Genomic DNA, 25714 nt, shown 5'->3' on the forward strand with positions numbered 1-25714 from the left:
TATGGCCTTTGGAGCGACAGGGATAGATAACTATTGAGTATTAACACAGACAAAAGCCTTGCCATGTGAGACAAGAGTGCAGCCGAGGGGCCTTTACAGCCATTGCAAGCCCAGTGGCGTACCATTACACACGCCATTGCCCTGGCCCTCTGTGGGGTCAGCCACAGCACAACGACACGAGGACCACTCCTCCTCCCAATTTGCAATTAAGTTTGTGTTTGGAGCTGTCTGAAGCAGCATGCCACCGTGCCTTAATGAAACAAGCTACCGCTCCTATATTTATATCTTTAGGCCCTGCTAATAGGTAACTGATTCAGACACTGACAGATGGCCTCCGCTTGCCTCTAAGATGTGCATAATTAGAGGATTGTCTTCTCCTTTCTACAGCAGCACTCTGCCTCTGCTGCTTCTCAGAATATGCTGCTATGGACTGCTGCAGTGTAGGCTTAGACTTTAATATACATTACAATACATTATTTATCAGCCAGACAGACCATTGCTGCCGTTTTACACCACATGCATCCTGTAATGCATTACCGCTGATGTGGTTTCATCTCTGGACTGTGGGATCCTCTGCTAGTGCCTTACCAGAAAGCCTTAGCCAAGCCGCTGTAAGTCCCATAGGCTAATGCTCTGACCTGCTCAAAACATGCAGTCAATTCAGGGAATGTGGATCTTCGTGTGTGCATTATGAAATACCTTTTGGTATGTGTGAAGTATTTTTTGTTTGTTTGAGAGATTTGTCTCACAAAAGGAACAGTGCAATCTAGTCTCCCATGAGCTGTATTGGCAATGTTTCGAGCCTTAGGTATCATTGAGAATATCATTTAAAACAAAAACGTCTCAGTCACATAACTTCTCCCTTCAACTGGCCAGCAGCATATCATCCTGCATCCCACTGCTGGCTTGCCTCTGAAGCTAAGCAGGGTTGGTCCCTGGATGGGAGACCAGATGCTGCTGGAAGGGGTGTTGAAGCGCCAATAGGAGCCCCCCCCCCAAAAAAGAAATGCCCCAGGGCAGTGATAGGGTACAGTCTTTCAGATGGGACGTTAAATGGGTGTCTTGACTCTCTGTGGTCGCTTAAGATCCCATGGCACTTATCATAAGATAATCTGGCCCTCATACCATAATGGCCACCTAATCATCCCCAGCTTCCAATTAGCTCATTCATCCACTCTCCCCTGTAACTATTCCCCAGGTTGTTGCTGTAAATTAGAATGTGTTCTCAGTCACTTACCTGGTATGATAATGGTTAAATAAAAATTCCCTCATGTGTGGCAATCAGAAAAGTGAGTATTTTGAGTAGACTATTTAAATTGGGCATACAATGTACACTGTTTTAAAATCAAGATGGCTCATCTTATAATTATAATGCGAAGAGGAAGCCTGTTAAGAATGCAAACTTCTGCAGTGCTGTCATTGTTTGCAGGGCTTGAGGTTACTGATTCTGATTGCGTAATCTCCTTTGTAAATGGAGTCTATACTATTTGAAGTTATACCTTGGATTTTCCACCCATAGGTTTCAGTTTCAAAATAGCAACTTTCTAATTATGTAATGTTCAAATAATACTTTGCAAGCATTTAAAGAAACTTCTGGCAAAGCCTCATAAACGTCTTCATTGGTAAACAGAAATACAAACAAGAAATTTGGATTTCTTTCAGTGCTTGTTTATGCCACAGTAATGAGCCTAGGATGTGCCTTTTTCTAAAGTTTGTCAATGGCCTGTTCCCTTCTTCTGGGAGAGAGAGAGAGTGTGACAGCTAAAATCTTCATCAAATAACTCCCTTTTAAATATGCTGCTTCCCAATACTGAGCTAGATGAATGTGCCATACATCAGCAGCAACTGCAGAGAGAGGGGTCACCCAGAGTTCTTTCCTGTAGATATTTCCAGTGCCTGTAGATGGCGCAATAGCACTGCTGAACTATGTAGTGGAGAGCCTGATGGGCGATAACTCTTCTCCCAGCTACAATTCTTCATGGGAAAAACTGTAAAAGGGAAAGCCTCCATTCTGTGGATCTGCTGGACCAACAGAACAGAAGTTTCTCAAACCTACTAAAATGAGCATGTATTAGCCAGACACATTAATCTGTTTCAGAGGTTTAAAGTTGAGAACAATTTAGATTTAGATTAAATGGATGGAGGTCCTCAAAAAAAGAAAAGGGATTATTTACACATGAAAGCTGATTTTGAGCTTTTCTGTCATTAGAGCGCTTTAAGTATTTAAGTAGAATTAATATTTTAACATATTAGGTGGTCTCGTCTGTCAGGAGTTCTGATTAGAAAGAAACCTCTATATCTTATGTGATTATTTGAACAGCTTTCTTTTTGACACTGCCAGGTAGCAACTGGTTTAGACATCATTTGACAGCCTGTGAAATGCTGATTGCCTCACATCACAGACTGTAAAGATGGCTGTTGATGAATGTTTGATGCGATGCAGCTGAAAAACACTGTTGGCAGCTGCCACGGCTGCTTTTTTTGGCTGATAGAATCCTCATCTCCCAGATGAGAGCAGGACAGGGTCAGATCTGGATCCAGAGGTCCCAAGGGACCACCTGTGAGGTGTCGCCGCACCACGCCTGCTTGCCCCCCAGCCGGGCCCAGTACCCAGAATACCAGGACGGCCAGGATCAAAGCCATAGTCAGTGCTGTCATAATTATTCTAGTTAACACCGTCCCCAAAAATGACATGTTTGGTGAACACTGATCTGTCCCTTTTGGGTTTACTGCGATGCAGTAATGCAGTATGTATGACCAGAAGAGTGTGAGAGGACTGTAAAGTCAAACTGTATCCAAGCATGTGAAACCTCTCGTTTCTTTCTCTGCATCTGTTTTCTTTCTGTTGAAAAAGTTGGAGGACTGTGTGTGGCTCGGCTGGCTGGCCTTAAAAGACTGGGTTCTTGCGTCTCGGGGGTTACACTCTTAAACTCTATGGCTGTGGGAGTTCTCACATAGTTTGCATTGGGAATATGTCAGGGAGGGAGAGGGAGACAGCCCTTTTGAAAATAGTCTAAGATGTATTAATTATTAAAGAATGGGATATCAGTATATCAGTACAATTACTGAGAGCCGCCTTCCTATTTGAAATAGTCGGTACTGCTATTGAGGTGCCACATTGGATTGTGTCGGTTGACAGCTCTAGGGGCTAGCTGGTAACCGTAACCTTGAGACACGTCCTCTTATTATACAGAGAGCCTTTCTCTGGCAGACAGTTGTCCTCTCTCAATTAGAGCATTAAATAACATATTTTCTGCAAAATAGTACACTTGTTATTTTCAAGTTCATTTTAATAATTAATTGTCTTGTATTGTATAATATATTCATTTTCATTACAAATATAAAGCAGTATGAAATTATAATTTCGGAGGATAAACAAGATGATGTTGCTATGAATAACACTGCAGCCCTTCTGTGTTGGTGCATCCGCCGTGGTGCTTTGTCTGTCCCTCCGTAGCGCTTTAATATTGTCCTTATTTTGGCCCCAGATGAAGTGTGCTCTGTGTTTAACCCTGTGGTGTGTGCCGTATCGTAATGACTGCCTCTAACATGCTCACCACCTCCCCAGTCACAGAGGACACCTCTCCCAAGAGCCTGTGACCTGACCGTGTCTGTGTGTGGCTGTAACGGGGCAGACCTCGGACCGTGTGCGCTAACATGTCTGTGAGCCGAGCTGACAGGGAGGGAAGGGAGAGAGAGTAAACGCTACTCCCTCCCTCCCCACCTCCTCGGGGGAAAAGGCTCTCATGAAGGATCTGTCACCCAGGAGGTCGTTCAGTGCTAACGCTCCCGACACGGATTAAACACTTGTGGCCAGTGCTGGAGCTTGGGGTTGGAGTGGTCACTACTGACAGGCACCACGGGGCCCCTACTGACCGCCCTGGTACAACCCTGGTCCAGCCCCGCTCCACCCTGACTCCAGACCTGCTTTAGCATTGGCATGTGTCAGACAGGCAGGGAGACAATGGCCAACACCGGTCTTGCAAGGAAATGCTAATGCCCTGCCTAGTGCTGCTGATCTTCTCTTGTCTTCCCTTCCCTTTGATAAGGAGCCCGCTATCGCTATACTGTACTAGTACTGGCATCCTTACTAGCAGCCACTGAATTTTCTTAACATTCCTAGAGTTCTAAGCTTTCAATTTCCTTATTTATGAATCATTATTGAATTAAACTCAAGTAGATTCATTGTTCAAATTTAATTAAATTGATAGAGTTTACATTGAAATGTATTGCCTTGTTTCATGGCATACTTAAAAGCCATTGCAGTAAGTAAAACTTGGGTTCATATTGTTTTTTTTATTGTTTTTTAGATATGGCTTGGATTATCAGAAACTTGTCTATACCAATGGTTTATTTGTGTGTACTGTGTATACATTCTTTAGTGGTCCGAGCTGCTACAGATGATACATTCATGCCCAAGAGGGAGATGAGATTTTCCCCTCTCTCTCTTTCTCTCTCTCTCTCTCGCTCTCCCTAGTCAATAAGACTTGAGCTGAGCGTATGTGAAATATTTATTTAGCGTTAGCTCCGAGCACCATGGCTGCCCACACCATCTCTACCTGCCCTGCAGAGAAATCTCATCCGTGCTTCCTCTCTGCCTCCGACACCCCCTGAAAGCCTGTCCCCTTATTGGCCCGAGCTCACCACAAATTACATGTCTAATTTCTCTGCGTTTACAGCTGCTTTAAAGCCTACCACAGACTAGCGTCCCCAACATTAGCCCTCAGCTAGACTCTCTGTTCCAGCCTGGCTGAAAAAAAGGCCTGCGTGAGCCGAGCAGCCACTGGTGCCTTTGATTCATTATTAATGTCTATTTTTTTGTATTTTAATTTGAGGAACCAATGCAGATTACTCCCACTGCCCTTGATTTCACCCAGAAAAAGTACATCTACACACACACACACACACACACACACACACACACACACACACACACACACACACACACACACACACACACACACATACACACACACACAGAGAGAGAAAGAGAAAGAGAGAGACAGATACCCCTGGAGCCTGTAGTAAGCCTTGTTAAACTTATTCAGCTACATTCATGTAATCTGGCATCCATCCACAGCCCCACTGACTGACCCCCATAATGCTAGTTGGCTCTCTCCTCTCTCTGCTCTGTTTTTCTCTTAGTTTACAGTAGCTTTACAAGCTCAACCAAAGATAGACACAGAAGAGATCAGAATTTCCCCTTTTTATAGATTTCCTATAGTTACAGTATTAGAGCTGCTTAGTATTGTATTTGTAATTACGGTGTCCTCTTTAATGCAAGCTTAATGTCAGGGTAATAATGAGTGATACACTATTGGTAATAATTGCTATAATTGTAGGATTAAATACATTCAATGATATGATTCCATAACACATTGCATTACTTTGGCACATACAGTATATGTTTACATGGAGCTGTGTATATGTGCAGGGTTTGGCAGCCCTCCTGTCTAGTGTTTAGTCAGTCAGTCAGTCGTCTGGTTGGTAGAGTGGGTCCTCTCTCTCCCATTAATCAATTTGCAGGATGGTAGAAACTCTTGGAGAAGGCGTCTTCGACCTTTTGTTCCTACTGCGGTCCCCTCTCCCCCTCCTGGGAGAGTGTGGGTGGTGTGAGCTGCCATGCTTGCTCAGCTTTAAGAGTTATTTTATTCACACTTTTAATCGCTGAGTGCTTTATTATTAGGTGCTGGATTCTGCTGGCCAGGGGATCTGCATGAGAAGGCGCAGAATGCATTTACTGAAATCATATTAATGGCACTATAAAACAAATCTGTCAGCCTGTTGTTAACCCCACTGTTAGAGTGGCGCTGCCCAGGGTCGGCCCTTCTCCAGGCTCTTACAGGTGGCTAAGGAGAGTACATCTCCATCACCTAATCCACTGTGCGCTAATATTTTTAATTCATTCATTATTAGACACCCCATGCATAATCATGTAGGCATTTTTCAGTAAAATGGTGTTTGTCAAGGGAGGTTTCCTACATTAAAGACACTCCTCCCAGACACACATACTAACACTTGTTCAATTACAAGTCGTTCATTATACAATTCTGCTGTGTGTAAACGTACCGTTCAGGTAGATCATTCATTATTAGCTCCCCTGCTTTCTGTTTGTTGCTTTCTGTCCTTTTAGTGAAATAAATGACTGCTTTACCGCCAATGTAAAATATCAGTGTTGAGGTGTTTTGGATTTTAAGGTTTCCGTTGTCATGTGTAATTTGTAGTGGGATAAAAAAAAACTACGATAGGACTGAAATTAAATGGAGCCCAACTTTGAGGCCCATTAAAAGGTGGATTATTTTCAATATAAATGTACACTTAAGCCTGACAGGTTGCACTTTGTCCACCCCGTCCTTTAATCACTCACGCTCGGCACTAATAAAACATAAACCACTTAGCAAGGAATTAGTTCTCTCCATTTCACAGAAGCCTCAGAGAATGTGAGGAGACGGGGGGAAAGGTATAACTTTGCCTCTGCTCATTAAAGAGAAATATCTGATGGTGAAGACGCAGCTCTGTGAGCCTGAGTGAAGGAATTCCAGCAGCTTTCCCAGATGTTCACAGTTACATTTTTATTCGTGTTTTTTTTTTAAAAAAGCATGTAAATTCTCCAAACACGAACTGACACCCCGCGAGGGAGGAATTGTGGAGATATTTCTGACAGTTTTGGTTTATACCCTCATTTAGGTGCTCAGTTTAGACACAAGCCATTGTATTTCTCTAGCCTTTTATCTTGTCCACCAAGCCAGAGCGTTGTGAGCAGAAATTTGCATTAGTGGGCGATTATGAATACCTGTGACAGATTCTCTCTACTGACTCCCTGGGAGGAAATGAATTGCCTCCCATTGTTGACTCGCACAGGAAGACAGAGACCAGGCAATTAGACTTTAGTGGTTTATGTAGCAGCTTTTGCAGGGAGGGCAAAGGGTTCAACATTCCTGCTGGGCTCGTGTCAGTTTCCAGGCATTTTTTTGTTGCGGGAATGCTCTCAATATGACAAGCTACCTGTCCAGCAGCCTGCTGAATTCCTCTGGGGTGAAATTAGTGTAGGTTTAGAATAGTCTCATGGGAATAGAGGTGACAACATATGATGTAGGTTATTCATAAATAGAAGCAGACATGCTAAAGCTACCTCTGCACATCATGCAAATTCATTGTTTACCTTTAGGTTTTCCCACCAGCGTTAGTTGTGGATGCGTAATTCAAATAATTTGATATGGAGAAATTGCAGTAACATATTGTGTCCTCACATCTTGGTCATCCCACGGTGTTGTTACTACACTTCACATTATTATATATATATATTATTGAACGATAGTAAACCTATGTGATGAGGAAGCCTAGGGCTGTGAGGGACCAGTGTTTGGAGCATTACTCATGGTTCACGTTTCCCTGGAGGCAGTTTGAATCCATTGAACCCAAGCCTGGCGTGGCAGTAGGTAGACAGCCCCAGAGCCAGTAGGGCTGGAAACAGGCTGATATGACAGGACCAGTCTGCTGTTTACAGGGCTCAAATGGAGGCCTGAAGGCCCAAGCGGTTCACATCCTGTCTAAGGTCTAAGTCAAACATATTGTTTCTACTGTAACAAGCCCCCAGCAGTCCACACTCAAACGGCACAGCATGCTATTGTAGTGAGCTAGTGTAGAGTTTTGAGAATCCATCCCACTCCTCATTCCATTGGGTGTTGTAGGTTACTAGGTTTGTTTTCTTCTAGCCTTATGGTTAAGTTCCTCCTCTCATGAAAACAAAGTTTTGTACCTTTTCAAAGAGTAAATCATATTTTATGATATAGAAAGGAGTACTTATATCCATTACAAAAGAAAATGGCCTCCTCAGAAATGGGTAAAATGAATGTCTAGGCAGAGTGTTACACAGTAATAGATATAAAATAATACTAACTTTGAGAACTTCATTTCTTCATTGTCAACTTGCTGGTGTGCTCCTCCTCACACACTGGATAATTTCAGCAAGAGCCAAACTCATTAGGCTGTCACTAAATGGGTTTAAATGCAGCCGTCCAATTAGTGCTCTGCTGTGAAGTGCAGTGGGTGTTGTGTGCTATGCTTACCGCCGTTTCTTTACAGAATTATGAGGGATTACTCATTCAGTGTGATCCATCTTATTTCTACCAGGGGTCTTGGCTTTTCTCACTATCATCACTGTGGAGGGGTAAATGTTGCAAATGCTTCTCCAGTTGCCATATGTTCCTAGTCACAGTCAGTCAGACAGCCCAAATTCTTCCCAGTCTAAGAGGGTTTGATATGCTGTATAAAATACAGGATTCCATGCCTACCCTTGTCAGACTTTCCGTTCTGCATAAAGGCACACTGCCAGCACTGTTATCACTGTAAATAAATGGGATTTTGGAATATAAAAAATTATCCCCAAATGCCTTTCTTACCTCCCAGCCACTAAGATGCTGTGTAGTTTAGTGGCGTAGCTTTGCATTCTTCTGTGCTGTTCATGGGGCTTGGGCGGTAGGTAAACCTATTATGTTTATTTGGAGAGGTGCATGCTGGGATGTGTGGGGTGAGCAGGACATTGTGTCTGGGCTTGGGTTCTAGCCCATGTTGTATGACGGCGATGCCACCCTTCGTGCTGTATCCGTGCTGTTTGTGAGTCTCACACCCCGACCTCCCCCTGTCCTTCCAGACCTTCATGGTGATGGTGTGGACCTGGGAGCTCTTTATGATGCCCATCTTCCTGCTGCTGCTTATCGGCTGGAACTACTTCCAGGTCACCCCGGGGAGGGTCAGCAGCAATCAGGACCTGGTGAGTGTCTCCTCCTACTGTACTGTACTCTATACAGAGCTGGTCTATACTACACACGTCATAGCAGCTCTTCATGTCCCCCTCGCCCACTCACTGGTCAGAAGCATACAGAGCAGAGCAGCCTCTGGCTGTCAGGACATAGACTGGCACTCCCACTAGAATTTGGCTGTGTCGAACTGCCCACAATGCTCTATTATAGTGAATGAAGAGTATGCCGTTAACATCATTTCTTCCAAAATATGAGCAAAATTCATTTTTTTCATTTATTTACTATGTTGAGGCATACACAGTATTATTTGAGCATACAACATTGCATTGATGCTGTGTTGATACTGTTCTAGACACAGGGTATTTATTACATTCTCAAGATGGTACGGCTATCTCCTCTGTATCAAAGTCGAGGTTATGGAAATTAAGTCTCCCCTAGCCATGTCTGTAAAGGTTAATGCTGTTCCCACTTCTCAATGTCCCCCAATTTCACTGTGTTGTAAGCTATCTTGATGGCCAGGGCCCTGGCCTGCAAACATCCCCTCCCTGCAGCAACATCCCCAACACCAACCCACTGATTGTGTTTGTGGCTGCTGGCAAAGATCCAGTCCCTGGGCAATGTTAAAGCCCGGGTTCACCCTCATATCAAGCGTGGAGCCTCTTTCACCTCTCCGTGACCCTGTGCCCAGCAGTAACACAGCCCTGTTCACAGGCAATGTCACAGTGTGCACCATGTAGGCATCAGGGATGAGTTGACATAAAGTAAACTAGGCAACGGCATCCAAATTAAATGTTTTTTTTTTCCTCTTTCTGTTTTGATGTTGTGAAGAAATGAGATTGCTTTGCTGTGACAGTGCTCTTGTGAGGAAGGCCCTCTTTCACCTCTCCTTTTGTGTGAGGTCACCCCTGTGATGCCGTCTCTATGAAACAGGCCTCTCCCAATAGGGGTATATGTACTAGAGCAGGATTTCATTACTAGGTGTTTGTTCAAAATGCTCCAGTGCCCGCGTGTGTCCCTGTCCATTTGAAAACACACTCCACCTCTCTCCATTCTCTTGTAGACAAACATGAACATGACCGATGATGAGGAGGAAGATGAGAAGGTATTTTATTTTGATTTATTTCTAACTATCTTAATAGTCAAATATTCTGTATGCCAAGTTATCCAATATCTAGTTGTGACTTTTGTTCCACTGAAAATGGTCTCGCAGAAACGAACATTTAATGCATTCAAAATTAGGACAGAATGTAGGAAATAGTAATGCCATGTGACAAACACGTCTCCTTCAGCACTTACTACACTCTATTCCATTGGGTATTCAGTATCACTACAAATGTGCTCTGCCGCAGTATCCCAGTCCTTTGAAAGTCAAAATCTATGTTAAACTGCATCATTAATTGAAGTTTGTCTGCCATTGGGGATATTAGTAGCGAGTGAAGATGTATTCACTTTTCTAAATGGGATGGTTACTATGAGATTTACCTTTTCCCTACCCTAACAAATTAGGCTAAGCGCAACGGTACAGCAGTATACATATTTACAGACATCTGAACAGTATGTACTTATCTATTCTATAAAGATTATCACTCACTTAAACAATTGGACCTCTGTATTCATAATGATGTCATATTTCTAATTGTTAATCTGAATGTGATTTTTTTTTCTCTTGATACCCAATACCAAAACAATTATTTTAATGCACGCCAACACCAAAAGGAGAAGACAAAAGAGACATGGTCTTTATTCCTTATTCCTCCTATCCAGACATTTCCTTTCATTTTAGTCAGGAGAGCGAAGAGTTAATGGGATGTGCATTATTGCTTTATGGTGGGGAAGTGTGGATCTGCTGCAAAGCCTCCAAGCAATGATCCCTCTGCAGTACGTCTAGGCCCAGGAATCATATCCATAATATGCTCAATATATTCTGTTGTGATGACCAGGGGCTACCTTCATATGGAGAGGAACACCCTCCGCTAAAAAACAGGCCCGTCCTCCAAATCCTGTCTGAAAGCAAAGGCTAATTCATGGATGAAACTCTCATGATATGTGTGGATACACATAACGCAGCGTACGCTTAGCTGCACTGCATTTGTAATAAGAGCTTAGAAGAGACAATCCTGCGGCCAAATATATATAGCAATGATGTGACAATTGTGTGTTTGTATGAATAGTGAATGAGGATGTGCCCGCTTTTATGGTGTTCCTTTTAATAACGCTACTACTGAAATAGGATCATTAGAAGCAGGTCTTTATCATCTCAATGATTTGACAGTTTTTGGTTTCCTTTCACCTTACTTTTTTTCTTTAAGATTAAAAAAGAAATGCGATTTTCAAAAAGCAGGGAGGAGATTTTTCATGTGTTGCGGAGTAACAGTTTAAACCAAATCATTCCTGTTCCTTGAAGTCCTCTCTGAACGGTTTAACATGAGCCAGCTAAGACCATTCACACTCTCTTCTTTAATTTACTAATGAAGCAGTTGCCTGTGTTTGTTTTAAGCTGTCAGATTTCATTTAAAGTGGCTTATTTTCTGTCGTATTATGGGTTTGCTGACACTTAAATGTGATATCATGCAGGCAGATCAAGCAGTGTAGCTTTACACTTCATATCAAGGTCTTCTTTCAAACTATTTGGGGTTAAAGAGTGGTCAGTGTTAAAGATGAGATGACTTCAAAAGGCACTACTTTTTTCCCTAGTCCTTTTGCGAAGATGTGAATGAAAGGCTATCTCCTCTGAGAAGGTTACCATTAACACTCAAATATGAGAGTGTTATAGATTAAACATGTAGAACATACGGGGTCTGTAAAATGGATATATGTTCAGAACTTTTGTGAAATAGCACAATTACAAATAGAAATCAAACTGGATGGACATCAGAAATAGAGGAAGGACTAAAAACAAACCAAAAATAACTATTGTAAAATAGACTGTGAATGTAAAATGTGTATAAGATGTATAAATTGAAGGTAAAAGCCGAAGTGTTTATTAGTTTACTCCAATTGGGGGATCGGTGGTAGGGTTTGCGGGGAATAATAATAAAGGTATATTCTTTAAAAAAGTATATGTCTATATAGGTATGTGCATGTATATACAGTATGTGTATATGTATGCATGTGTGTATGAATATATATATTTACCCCAAAAATATATGGGGGATTGGAAATGATGCAGACAATTACATTGATGGAACCAATATTCTTTCCGCAATATTTAGCTGATCCACCCCTTAAAAAAGGGAGAAAAAAAGAAGAAAAAAAACACTCAAATATGTGTTTCCCCTGTTTTCCCCTGGAGGAAGGAAATATATAAACCTCCGCTAGAGCACTAGGAATGTGAAGGCATGACGTTAAGGAGAGACGAAAGGCCCGGCTACGTTACAGCAGGATAACAGATCTCTCTCTCTCTGTGAACAAATCTGTCCTCAGGGAAAGAGACGGTTTACAAATGATGTGGCCAAAGTGACTTCCTTTTGGCCTTAGGTATCAATTGTGCAGATAGACAATATTTAATCATAACATAAAAAATACAAAGCAAAACAAGCCCATAGATCTCCATCATAATGAACAGAGAAGATAAAATAGGTCTCCTATGGCATTTGGCTGGTATGGCTGGTCTGGGGGAGGGAGAGGGCGCACATTCTCCTCAAGCACTGTCCAGGGGAGCAGGGGGTTGGATTCGGGGGGTTGAGGAGGTGGCAGATTGAGCTGGAGGGGTGCTTTCGCTTACCCCCTCAGACCGTTGTCACCACTGGGTCACCTTCAGCACACCGGCCAGACCGACTGCAGACTGTGATCAGTTATGTGCATTATGGTAGGTATGTACCCGCTAAAACGTACTGCTTCTGAGAGCTGCTCACTGCTCACACGTTTGTTTGTGTATTCATTTGTTTGTTAGCTTGTTTTAACACCATACCAGAACCTATGCCAAAATCACAGGTGTTTTTCATTAAGATGTGCATTTTCGCGCCTTTGTGGAATAAGTCACTAGAAAATATTCAGTCAAGCTTTGAATGAATATTCAAATTTGATGCCATTTATTCAAATTAAAGCAATGTTAAATGAGCTTTCTTAAGCGTTTGATTATGCCCAACATGCCTGTGAAACCACATTTGCTATTTACCTTTGTGCAGAAGATCAAATCTGTTCCCATTACGGCGCCTTAAAAGGTAGCGTTTACCATTTTTTTCTGAAATGAGAATATGATTTGACACATGTTTTCTAATCAGTACACATTTACGATTTATGTGGTCCACCCCCCTCAGTATACCCATCCCTTTCCAAGCTGTTTTATTTTTTTTGTTTGCCAGGAGCACAGAACAGTTTTGTAAGGGGCTAAAAAGGGAAATGAACAAAGATAAATAATATCATCAAATGAGTGATGTAGTAAAGGACTTCCAATTTTCATTACTATGGAGATGGAGTACTTCAAGGGTCTTAAGGGAGATGAATGGTGATAATCAGGAGAGCTTGTTGATGCGCACTTTATAGTACATATCTTTTGGACCTTTTTTTTTTATTCAAATGAAAGCTTATCTTTGGATAATCTTTGTCTACATTTACCTTGTGCACACAGGCCTATCTGTTACAGTTAAATAAGAGTTCATATCTCTTATCAGGTTTGAATCCTAATTCATGTTTAGGGGGCCTTAAACAAGTTTAGATCGAGATATGAAAGGGAATCTGAGCCTAACTGATGAGGCTCCATATCCAGTGAGCTCTAATTTCCCTGTGCGCAGCTCTCTCAGTCCATCAGGAGCACACAGACATGGATCTTAATGGCTTTTAGCAGGCAAAAATCTGCTTTGAATGAGAGCTCAGGAGAAAGAGCTCAATTAACACCTAATGTGAAGTAAAGGATCTGCATTCACATTAGACTGAGGTTGGTTTTCTTTATGCCTTGCTGCAGACATTGCCGTGTCTCTTCTATAGGATGATAGGCTACAGTACTATCCCTCTGTCTCTATTGTATGACACTATGGGATAATAATCTCTTCACGGATCTCTCAGAGAAAGCATATTTGAGATATTTCCAGCGGCCTGGTAGGGGAGGCTCTCTACAGGGGTGGGAATTGCTCTCTTCCTGTGTTTGTTGTGGAGGAGACTTGGGACTGACAGTGGGGAGTCGATCTGTGCTGGGCTGGCGGACAGCGTGTTTTCCCAGGGGCTGCCTCATGAGACTCTGATAAAGGCATTCTGTCTGGACGCTGTCACTGAGCCCAGTCTGGGGCTGGAACTGCCTTCTAACACAAACATATAGACATCCTCAAGCCTCCTGTTAGACTCCATCAGATATCTTCCTCCCCCTCTCTCTTGCGCTTCTCTGTCATCATTTCTGTCATTATTTCCTCCTTTTGATGTCTTCTCAGCCCTCTTTAGCTCACATTACTGGTGTTATCATCTGCAGCCTCTCCTCTCCCTCTGGAAAGCTTCACAGTGCTGCTTCTTCTCTGCCGTTACCAGCACTCATCTGATCATGTCTATTTCAACTGAAGAATATCTATTTTTTTCCCCACACTGAAATTGGCAGACACCATACCATGTCCATCTGGTCTATATAGGATGTCTGTATCATATCACGGCTTTTGCACCATGATATTAATTTAGCAATACAAAAAAACAATATAACACTATTAACACTACCTTGGTGATGAAAGTGGACATAGCCAAAGCCCATTCACATTAAATTAGAGTCTTATATGAGTGAAAATATATCCAATGATTACAACCCTGTGATCTGGGATGGCTGAGCCACTGCTCTCTCACACACAGAGGTGTGAGGACAGAGAGCCAAACAAAGTATAGAGGTGGGTGGGACAGAATTGGCAAAACAAGTCTAAACCCGCCTAGTGGATTGGTTGCACCATGTAGCCTCTTTCTACTCTTCCTGTCTGGGTCATCTGGGATGCTGCCTGATTGCTGATGGCCATTTTATGTCCGTCTCATCCTCCAGTTAATCTGTGATTTAGATGTAGAGCACTTCCATTGTTTGTGGCGGACAAAAGCAGAAATCTTGACAGCTTTCCAACGTTGAATCTGCCTCATTTTCAAAAGCATAGTCTGAAAAGACATTATAGGCCATTCAATAGATGGAATTACTCATGATAGTACGGCAGAGAGGAACTGGGCTTTGTTTGCTTCCTCAAACAATTGACATGCAGCACAGTAGACCTCATCAGTGCCTGTGTACTTTTAGGAATCTGGGAAAAAGGGACTGATGGAGAAAATCCATATGGTTCAAGAGATCATCATCACTGTCCAAAACATTTTGGATGAAATCGCATGCATAGGGGAAAGAGTCAAGAAGTAAGTTTGACATTTTATGCTTACAGTATACTGGTGAGTTCAACGTTCTCTTCAGCAGTGGGTGTATAATGCTTTGGCTAGCAACTACATTATTGATTGTGCAGTATCTTGTAACATCCTAGTCATAATGATATTCTGACTTTATTTGATGTAATATTTAATCCACAGCACATTCAACTGGTCTGTGCCCTTCCTGTCCTGCCTGGCCTGCTTGGTTCTCTTTGTGGCAACAGCAGCATTATACTACATCCCACTGCGCTACATTATCTTCATATGGGGTAAGTCAAATATACAGCATTATTTTTATTATAAATACTGTCATTTGTAATGAATAGCTCCCCTTCGGCAAAACATTGTTGAAGAAGACAATCACAGTAGATAGCGCTTACATCCATTATATAACAGTAATTTGAACACTCACACCTCTTGAATGCCCAGAGCTCAGGCTGCTAGCTCCAGAGGCCCATTGTGCTCAGAGCTCTGCTCAGTGTGAGATGTAAGCAGGACAGTCTAAGGCTAGGCCCAGGGTCTGTGAGAAAACAAAGCCGAGCAGCGAGGCAGGGAGAACATCATGCTGTATATAAAACAGGATGTCCTTGGGCAGTGTAGGCTACTGGTGTAAACCCTCATTATCTGCTCCAGTCCTACAGAGATAGACAGTTGCCTCAGCGGTCAGAGGGAAACAGACACTCCTCCTCCAGCTGTTAGCCAACAACTAACTGTACTTCTACACTGCCTCCAACACAATCGATACCAAAATCATATCAAACAACAGCACTGATTCACTCTCCTGACTCCACAGTTAACCCCCATGTCTGGTTGCAAGGCAAGCCTTTCATGTAGTCTGCACACATTTAGGTCCTTAGGTTCTTTGTGTACACGTTGAGGTAAGCGCTGTAGCTAGCAGTGAGTATTTGGTCCCATTGTGGTCTGTTTTCTTTCCAGAACTACTGTGGAATGCAACCAAATGGGGAGAAATAACAGTATTGAGCAAAGAATAAACGTATTTGATTGAGTGATATGGAAAGGTAGTTGGGAGTGGGGTGGTGATAGGGGGAGGGGAGGTTGGTGGTAATCTTTGCTCTGGGCTATTGTACTGAATGTGTACTCAGAGGACCTGAGTCGCCTTTGGATACAGACTAAAGTGTATGTTCTGCAGTCAACTATCAGGTTAGGTTGTTCAAAAGCTGTCATGGATGTGTGTGTGTCTGCCTGCATTATAGCATCCTCTGTACGGTTGTGCTGACAACTTCTACATTTGTGATGATACATATCCATTGCACTGTCCATACAACCCCACCACCTTATTGATGTACTGATTCAATTTAGTTCTTGGGGATCAATTCAAATAGCATCACAGGGTGCAATTTCATACAGTGGTGAACATAGATGTGGGAAATAGGGGTGCTGAGGGTGCTGAAGCACCTCCTGAAAAATAAAATCATACAAAAATAATTACAAATATACAGTATATTTTTTTTTTCCTCACAAAAGTAGTGCACTGGGCCTTTACTAGTATTAGCTGATCGATATAGACGTCTGTTGCTTTGCTTTGGAAAGAAAGGTAGTTACACAATTAAGAACAGTATCTTGCAAGATTCAATGAATGAATTGTAAGAGTCGTTGCCCTGTCATGTACATCAACACGTGCAAAGTTATGGGCAAAGACACAAAACATCCTTATCAAATTAAATATTTGTCTTGATCAAATAACATGTAAAACAACCACTTTTTGTGCAGTAGTACCTGCAGACGTTCCATCAGCCTGAAGAAAAACAATGCACAGTACTGTAATTGAGTACATTGAGACATCAAGTGGTTTGTGATGATGTGGCTCAGTTGGTAGAGCATGGAGCTTACAATGCTAGGGTTGTCGGTTTGATTGCCACAGTGCTAAAAAGTATGAAAATGTATGCACTCACTACTGGAAGTTGTTCTGGAAGAGCGTCTACTAAAATGGAAAAGGAATGAATAGACCATTTCAGTTTTCACATAGAAATAAAATGTAAGTTGCATTTACAAAGTATTTCAAGAAACTAGAAAACATTTTTATATTTCACAAATATTATCAGATTAACTGTTTTGTACATATAATTATCACATTCAAGTTACAAATGCTGGTAAACACTCAAATACATTATGTAGAACATTTTTCACAAAGGCTTTACTAGTGTAGTCCTGGATTAGTGGACCGATATCAACGTAGCTATGGAGGTGAAAGCGCTAGCGATGGGTAGCAATATTTTTTTATCCTTGTAAAAATATGCAGGTCTGGATGACACCTTTATTTATTAATGTGTCCTTGTTTTCACAGGCATTAACAAATTTACCAAGAAGCTGCGCAACCCGTATGCCATTGACAATAATGAAATACTGGATTTCATCAAGAGGGTGCCCTCTGATGTTCAAAAGGTAAGGGTCCAATTTTCCATACAGACAGGGAATTCCCTGAAGATATCTGCATTATTTGCTCTAACAGAATTCCCAAGTGTTGTGGAAATATATCCTCTGGCTTTGTTTGATTATTAATGGACTCACGCCTTTAAAGCACCCATGGCCCAATTATTTCTGGCAGTGGTTTGATGCAGTCGCCCCGGTGCCTGGATGTGTTCTACTCTGATCTGTCCTCTGCCATATCTCTCCAGCCTCGTTCCTGATTAGCAGTTTTGTCTCTCTGTGATAAAAGTGCTGTGGCATCCGGGCCTATGATTGGCCAGGGGATGGTGGCGGGCCCCTGATGGCTGTAGTTGTGTGTGGCTGGTGTGCCCAGCTCTGAGTCAGTTGAGACACTCTGACGTGGCCCCTGTCACATCAGGGTGGGGGTGTCAATGAATGTAGTCGTGAGCCCCGGCCGTCCTGCTGGCTGCCATATGTGATCATATATTAGCCATGGCTGATATGTCATTTGCGGTTACATCACAGGGCTGATAGTAAATAGCTGCCAGGGCAGGGTGCTGTACTTTAAGTGGAGCTGGGTGTTCATCCTGTTCACTCTCTGTTTTGTTCTCTGACTGAGAGAGAGGCTGAGTGTGGGCAGGAAATAGAGCAGCACTGCTCCTTCCTCTCCCAGGTACTTTACAGACAGTATTCAGCCAGGATATGTGACTGTCTGGATATGGAAAGACACTCTGAACCCCAGTCTCTTTCGCTGCTGTCCCCTTGATGTCCCTCTAAGAGTTATTGCCAAATGTTCAGTGATGTTGTTGGAGAGAAGCCTATGTGATTTTTCAGCTGAGCAAGTTGGCAAAACAACATGAATACATTTAATTTCACCATCATTTATATGTGACACAATTGTTCAAGTTTTGAAAATGACCATGGGGACAGTACTTTTTAGTTTATGGTTCAGCTATGTCCTGGATGATGGCTACAAATCATTCATGATGACTCACCACTACATAAACCTCTGTGAACAATAATGTTGCTGAATAATACAAACACAATAACCATAACAATACACCACAGATTGCTGTTGTTACCTTACAACTTCAACCCTTAGAAAGGCCTAGGTATGGACACAGTCGAGCCATATTACAAAGGCTGGAAATGGACTCCTTTCTCACAGCAAAATTACTTGGCAATTCGAGCCTGTGCAAATCTACAAAGCCCCCCTCAAACCGGGACTTCTGACAGGAGTGTGTCTGTCCTGAAATAAGAAGCATCTGTCAGTTCTGAGAACAGTTTCATGTTCTGATGCAGACGGCAGTCACTTTGTTCCCTCATTCATTCCATCTCCCATTCTAATAATCAGGATTTGGTAATTAGTATGGAGTCGCTACCTTGATTCAACCGAACCATGTTACTGTTGTAGCAAAAACAAATGCTTTTGAAAGCAAATGTTCTTAAAACTTCATCATGCTGAGTTTCTAAATGTTTTTCAAACTAATGTTTCACATAGTTTTTATTTTATTTCATGTTTTTTGGCCTGTTACTTTCACTACACACATTACAAAAATGACACAATGATACCAGATATTTCAGATACTTAACGTTATTTAAACCATTGGTCATAGTAAGCTCCAATTTGGAAGTTTAATTCTAGATTTTCCACCTTAATTCCTGTTACAAATATTTTTGGACATATAGGAATCTGTGTTAAAGATTGATCTCCAGAACATTGACATGACACAATCATTGATGTTGAGCCTCATAATTCTACAGTGCAAACATACTGTAGCTGAAAGGAAAAAGGGGTTTAAGATCAAATGCCAAAGTGGCATGTCTCTTTTTTTCGTATGACATCTGCCATCTTTGAGATCCCATTGAAGCATGTAAAAGTCGACATCCCATCGATGCTAGTTGCTACTTTAGTCAAGAAACCTGGCTGAGGCTGTTCTTTGCTTCATATAAAGTTTTCTCAGAAAGGACACAACTTGCACGAGTGATTATGCTGTTTACTCCCTCACTGGCAGGTTGTCTCAAAAGTTGATGACAGCTTCTAATATTGCGATTGTGGCAGAGGAGGGGGGCGTACACTGGTACGGAACCCTTGACTTCTCAAATCCTTCCTCCTTGTGATTAATCCCCTCTGCTCCTGTGTTTATAAAATGATTCATTACAGGCGAGCCCGCCTCGCTTTCCTCTGCACCAGCTTTCCTCGGGGGAGCCATTACCGTGCGCTCTACTGAGTTCAGATTACCTGTCTCTAACCAAACTCCTGTTTGTTTTTACAGGTGCAGTACAGCGAGCTGAGAGCGCCCAGCGTCCAGAGCCCACCACGAAGGAGAAGGTAAGCCCCTTGGACGTGCTGGATGAAAGGACCAGGCTCCTTCTGAAAATGGCACGGCCCAGTCTGCTACGATGACAACGCTCCAGTGCCAGCAGAACCTGCGACCCCTTATCCCCCTGCTCCCCCCTCTCCCCTGCCCCGTGCTGCAGGGGTGCAGTCAGCCGCTCTCCCACTTGTGTTTCTGCCACCCCCCTGACAGGGGCTGTGCACTGCACCGGGCTAGGAGGGCAGCACATGGAGCTGTCAATCATAGAGCCAGAGACACCATCCGCCCACTCCGGCCCAGCTTGCATCCATTCATGCATTTTATAAAAAGAATGAGAGCTAGAGTTTGGTTTAACTCAAACCACTGCTGTTTTGCTTTTATAGATTTGAATAGTAACACCTTGATCAGACTTAACAGCCTCATTGCATCAAGGCTGCGTAAAATATTCTGCAGTCAAACTTTTTTCATTATGTAATCCAACATTTGTGCTGGAAGTGTATGCAACAAAAGTTAAACATTTCCCTTTTGCTACTATTTCTGTCAAGTCTATGCATACAATTTGATGTTTACATTGTATTTATCCAACATATGCACCACACGGAGCACACTGCAACTGCCTCTGCAACGCAATGCTGCAAGTCAAACACAGCGTTACATTGGAAATTAATGTACTTCTGATGTACAAAATGCGCCTTCGGTCAGATCAAGGCGTTCAACTGAACTGTTGCAATGCTTTGACTCATTTACATTTTCATTTCATATAAGGTCAAATACAATACTGTAAATGTGCTAAATCCAGTTATTACTTTGTGGTCACATTTATTTATTATTATTATATATATTTTTTATTAACCCCCCTTGTTTATTTATTTACAGCTTTTCTGCTACAATTAACAAATCAAATCAAATTGTATTTGTCACATGCGCCAAGTGTAGACCTTACAGTGAAATGCTTACTTACAAGCCCTTAACCAACAGTGCAGTTCAAGAAGTTAAGAAAATATTTACCAAATAAGCTAAAGTAAAAAATAATGAAAAGTAACACAATAAATAACAATAACGAGGCTATATACAGGGGGTACCGGTACCAAGTCAATGTGCGGGGGTACAGGTTAGTCAAGGTAATTTGTACATGTAGGTAGGGGTGAAGTGACTATGCATAGATAATAGCAGCTGTGTACAAAACAAATGGAGTACCAGTCTTTATTTTCTTACTATTTTCTACATTGTAGAATAGTAGTGAAGACATCAAAACTATAAAATCACACATATATTTTACATATGTGTGATTTTATAATTTTGATGTCTTCACTACTATTCTACAATGTAGAAACCAAAACAGTGTTAAATAAATCCAAATATATTTTACATTCTTCAAAGTAGGCATTCTTTGCCTTGATGACAGCTTTGCACACTCTTGGCATTCTCTCAACCAGCTTTACCTGGAATGCTTTTCCAACAGTCTTGAAGGAGTTCCCACATATGCTGAGCACTTGTTGGCTGCTTTTCCTTCACTCTGCGGTCCAACTCATCCCAAACCATCTCAATTTGGTTGAAGTCGGGTGATTGTGGAGGCAGGGTGATCTGATGCAGCACTCTATCACTCTCCTTCCTGGAAAAATAGCCCCTACACAGCCTGGTGGTGTGTAGGGCCCAAACCAGATGGGATGTGCCTTGAATTATAAATAAATCAGTGTCACCAGCAAAGCACCCCCACCACATAACACCTCCTCCTCCATGCTTTACAGTGGGAAATATACATGCGATCATCCGTTCACTCACACTGCGTCTCACAATGACACAGCGGTTGGAACCAAAAATCTCAAATTTTGACTCCAGACCAAAGCACAAATTTCCACTGGTCTAATGTCCATTGCTCGTGTTTCTTGGCCCAAGCAAGTCTCTTCTTATGATTGTTGTCCTTTAGTAGTGGTTTCTTTGCAGCTATTTGACCATGAAGGCCTGATTCACACAGTCTCTTCTGAACATTTGATGTTGAGATGTGTCTGTTACTTGAACTCTGTGAAGCATTTATTTGGGCTGCAATTTCTAAGGCTGGTAACTCTAATGAACTTATCCTATGCAGCAGAGTTAATTCTGGGTCTTCCATTCCTGTGGCGGTCCTCGTGAGAGTCAGTTTCATCATAGTGCTTGATGGTTTTTGCAACTGCACTTGAAGAAACTTTCAAAGTTCTTAAAATGTTCTGTATTGACTGACCTTCATGTCTTAAAATAATGATGGACTGTCATTTCTCTTTACTTATTTGAGCTGTTCTTACCATAATATGGACTTGGTATTTTGCCAAATATGGCTATCCTCTGTATACCCCCTACCTTGTCACAACACAACTGATTGGCTCAAATGCATTAAGAAGGAAAGAAATTCCACAAATTAACTTTAAAGAAGGCACACCTGTTAATTGAATTGCATTCCAGGTGACTATCTCATGAAGCTGGTTGAGACAATGCCAAGAGTGTGCAAAGCTGTCAATCAAGGCAAAGGGAGGCTATTTGAAGATTCTCAAATATAAAATATTTTTGGATTTGTGTAACACTTTAATTTACTACATGTGTGTTATTTCATTGTCTTCACTTTTCATCTACAATTTAGAAAATAGTTAAAAAAATAAAGAGAAACTAAAACCTTTGTATATCATTATTTTAATTAAAATGTCAATTCACTGTACAATCATTTGTATAAATTACCAGAATATTTTTCATAATGAAGAATACATTTTCGGAATCGAGCCAAAGGAAAGTTTGATACATGTAACTTTGAGTTTCCAGTCTACTGTGCAACTTCTCAGATTTCCTGTTTTGGTATGTTCTTCTTTGTATATCCTCAAATCAATTTTTTATGAATTGTAAAATATAGAAACAATCCCATCTCCGACTGGAGTTGTTGCAGACTGATTTTGTCCCTAACTACACTGTACTGGGGATGGATTAGGCCACTTCTATCCCTGTATACACAGTAAACACATCTGATTGCACAACACACCCATTGGAACAGAGCTCATGCATTGGCCACCACTGTGCCTTGGTTACTGAGCTCACATCAAAGCACTGTACGTCGGTCCAGTGCAGTGGCTAATGCAGCGCTTTGTTGCCTTCTCACAATAACAGGGTCCACATGAGAGAGAGCTCATCTCTCCCAGAGAGTACTCCCCATCCTCAGCACTTAGTGCTTCACATTTCCATTAAAATCACCTCCCCTGCCTAATGGTGGCTACACAGACACACACGCACACACACAGCTCCATGATAGTCTTTCTCTCCACGATGGAGTTCTTGGAAGAGTAACATATGGTTTCTTTTCCATCAGACATAATCCCCAATCAGAGGGTATTTTACGGTTTGCTTCGAGGCATCTTCAAGTTATTCACAATGATTAGCCTCAAGCACTGATGTGATGTTACTTAGAGATGATTATTGGTGTGTTTGGAAGATTGTTTTAGATCTTATATGTATTAGACTTGAATGTGATGATTTTCAAACAGATTTATCCTTGATGGGCCTACATTAACTGGCTCTTTCATTGCCTTTGAGAAATTACTATCTCTTTTCAATGGGAAATCAATTATTCTCATGACATTTCTAGACTAAGGACATATTGCTTGATGGATCAAATCTATGTGGAATACTTTTCGCACATATAACAGTGGAACTTTAAACATATAACATGTTATCAGAGTTCTTAGAGATAGGCCTTTTTTATCATTGGCTCTCCAAACAGTAGGCCATTAAAATAACTTATTGTTAATTTGGTGTGTTTTCTTAGTTAAATAAATAAACATGTAAGCAACACTTACAAATAGCCCTAGTTTAAGAAGAGTTTGGGCTACGGTGAGCCCTGGACCTCAGCACTGGGAATTTGTTCCTACTGATTGGTGTGCTGAGCATCCCAGTCGGGCTGCGGGCGCTCCCCCTCCTCTGCAGTAGCAAGCTGGTGAAAGAGCATCCGTCTGTGCTTTGTGAAGAGTTTGATTGGCTCAGGGGGACCTGGTGGAGCCCCGGGCTATCTCTTTTGACAGCCTGATAGAGACATCACTGGGCTCTCCCAGGAGCTGCCACCAGGGGTCCATTTCAAAGTGAGGGGGAGTCGAGGTGACCCTGAGCTTCTGACGAGCTAAATCCCACACACAAGCTGAAGCCCTGCTGCATTCTGGGCTCCACTGGGGGCGGGTGGGGCTGGCATGGAGAATGAGGAGGGGTGGGGTTCCCACAGACCACTGAGGAGACCCAATGAGGTGTCCCTGAGAGGTGAAACCAATTAAGCTTCGCTCCCAGGGTACTGTTAATCATCATATTTTAACACTCCAAAAACGCCACACCAGAACGTCTGTATCTCACATATACAGTTAGATGTGTTCTGCAGTATCTTTCATCCTACAGACTCTTGTTTGGATTCAATGCAGGACTTCTGAAAATACAAAACAGAACTTTCCAAAGAGAAATACTGCAATTGCTTACTGATGATAAATTGTTTCTGTAAGAAAGGACCAAATTACTATAAAATGTGACATTTTGTCTTGATGTTAAAACCACTTCATGTACCATAATGTATGACATGAGCATTGTTGGCCAATATTGATGAATTGAACCTGGCTCTGGGGACTTCTGGGAACAAAGAGGTTGGAGCTTTCATCAGTAAAGATATTATCGAGGCAAATTACATCATTGGCATTGAGAGGTCATGGTGAATAGGCTGTCTGCTTCCTAGATGTCAAGTCAATAGCTGAGCTTTTGGGCTTGGACGCTCTCTGTGTAATTTTGAGACATTCGAAGTCAACGAAATAAAGATAATAAATAGATAGGATTAGAACTGCCACTGCATTCTCACAGACCATACTTTCTCTCTCCTTTTTATAGAGGTAATCATATTTAATAAATTATTTATACATTTATTTCCTCCCGGGAAAAGCCCATATCTCATCAGAGGAAGCCACCATGCAATCTGGTCCTTGAATGCATTAGAAACTCCCTGGATATTTTACAAGCTCGCTAATGAACATTTGAGCCAGTTAACATTGCCTGGATCATATTTTTTCCACTAGTTGTTGTTGTTGTTGTGCACTGCGTGGCAGTGATGTCTTCATCAGCCTGTCAAAAAAAAGCGCCTGCAGCTGTGGTAGATCCCCCCCCAGAGCCTGTCACACTCCTTGTTTCCATGGTAGTCCTTCAGGCAGCACCACAGGCAGGCTGTGCGCAAGGACCCCTACAACCTGTTTTTTCAACAGTCGCTTCTGTGATGTGTAGCTCCGAAGCGGGCGTCAAACTAGCAAGCGCAAGCGCAAACACATAGAACACTGATCCCTTCTGTCCTTCACAGGTGTACCACCCTGCCTTTCAGAGGATGCCAGCAAGGGCTTCATTTTAATATTCCACTACACTCCGCACCTCTTTTTAGTAATTGTTACATGAGCGATTTCATGATGGTTCTCTGACCTCCCATCATGGAGACACTATATTACCACAGTGCAGCAGAGTAACAGAGGCACTACGCTTGGTTATACTTACAGGTGTCAAATCTATTTGGTTCTAGTCATTTGTTCTAGTTGTACCATTTGAAAAACGGGCCAAAGAGATTAGCACTAATGCCCTGAGTCTGGGCTGCCATGAATTAAAACGCCAGAGGTCAGGGCCTATCCTAAGAGGACCTTGACACCAATAAAGTGGCAGGCTTTCCTGGAATCAACTCAGTAACGAGATCCAAATGAAGGCCAGATTGTGTTGCTACAGTCCCAGATTGTTCAGCCTCCATAAGCATGTGCCTGAGGAGACTGCATGGAGAGCTTTTAAAAAGACGTCCAGGGCTTTATTCAGGTGCCAGTTTGCATTGTAGGAGTCGGTTTATCCTCAAAGTCAACTATAAAAAAGCCAATCAAACAGTTTTATACTGTCAGTGTCGCTCTTTATTCAAGAACCAGCTCTAAT

General features: G+C 42.1%; 1 protein-coding gene across 2 annotated transcripts in view; it reads left to right on the top strand.

Moving 5' to 3' along the window:
• The window catches only part of mctp2a (multiple C2 domains, transmembrane 2a), a 41263-nt gene extending 18843 nt beyond the window's left edge, over positions 1–22420 (top strand). For both annotated transcript variants that reach the window (XM_021598163.3, XM_090225147.1), the window contains 6 exons: positions 8654–8773; positions 9823–9864; positions 14953–15062; positions 15231–15340; positions 17377–17474; positions 19736–22420. In XM_021598163.3, coding sequence (XP_021453838.2) covers positions 8654–8773; positions 9823–9864; positions 14953–15062; positions 15231–15340; positions 17377–17474; positions 19736–19795 — 540 coding nt within the window. In that variant the 3' untranslated portion in view covers positions 19796–22420. The remainder of the gene's footprint in view (positions 1–8653; positions 8774–9822; positions 9865–14952; positions 15063–15230; positions 15341–17376; positions 17475–19735) is intronic.
• The last annotated feature ends 3294 nt before the right edge of the window (positions 22421–25714 follow it).

Source organism: Oncorhynchus mykiss, chromosome 1, assembly GCF_057628025.1.
Source record: "Oncorhynchus mykiss isolate SJ-2025 chromosome 1, ASM5762802v1, whole genome shotgun sequence".
Classification (NCBI taxonomy): Eukaryota; Metazoa; Chordata; class Actinopteri; order Salmoniformes; family Salmonidae; genus Oncorhynchus; species Oncorhynchus mykiss.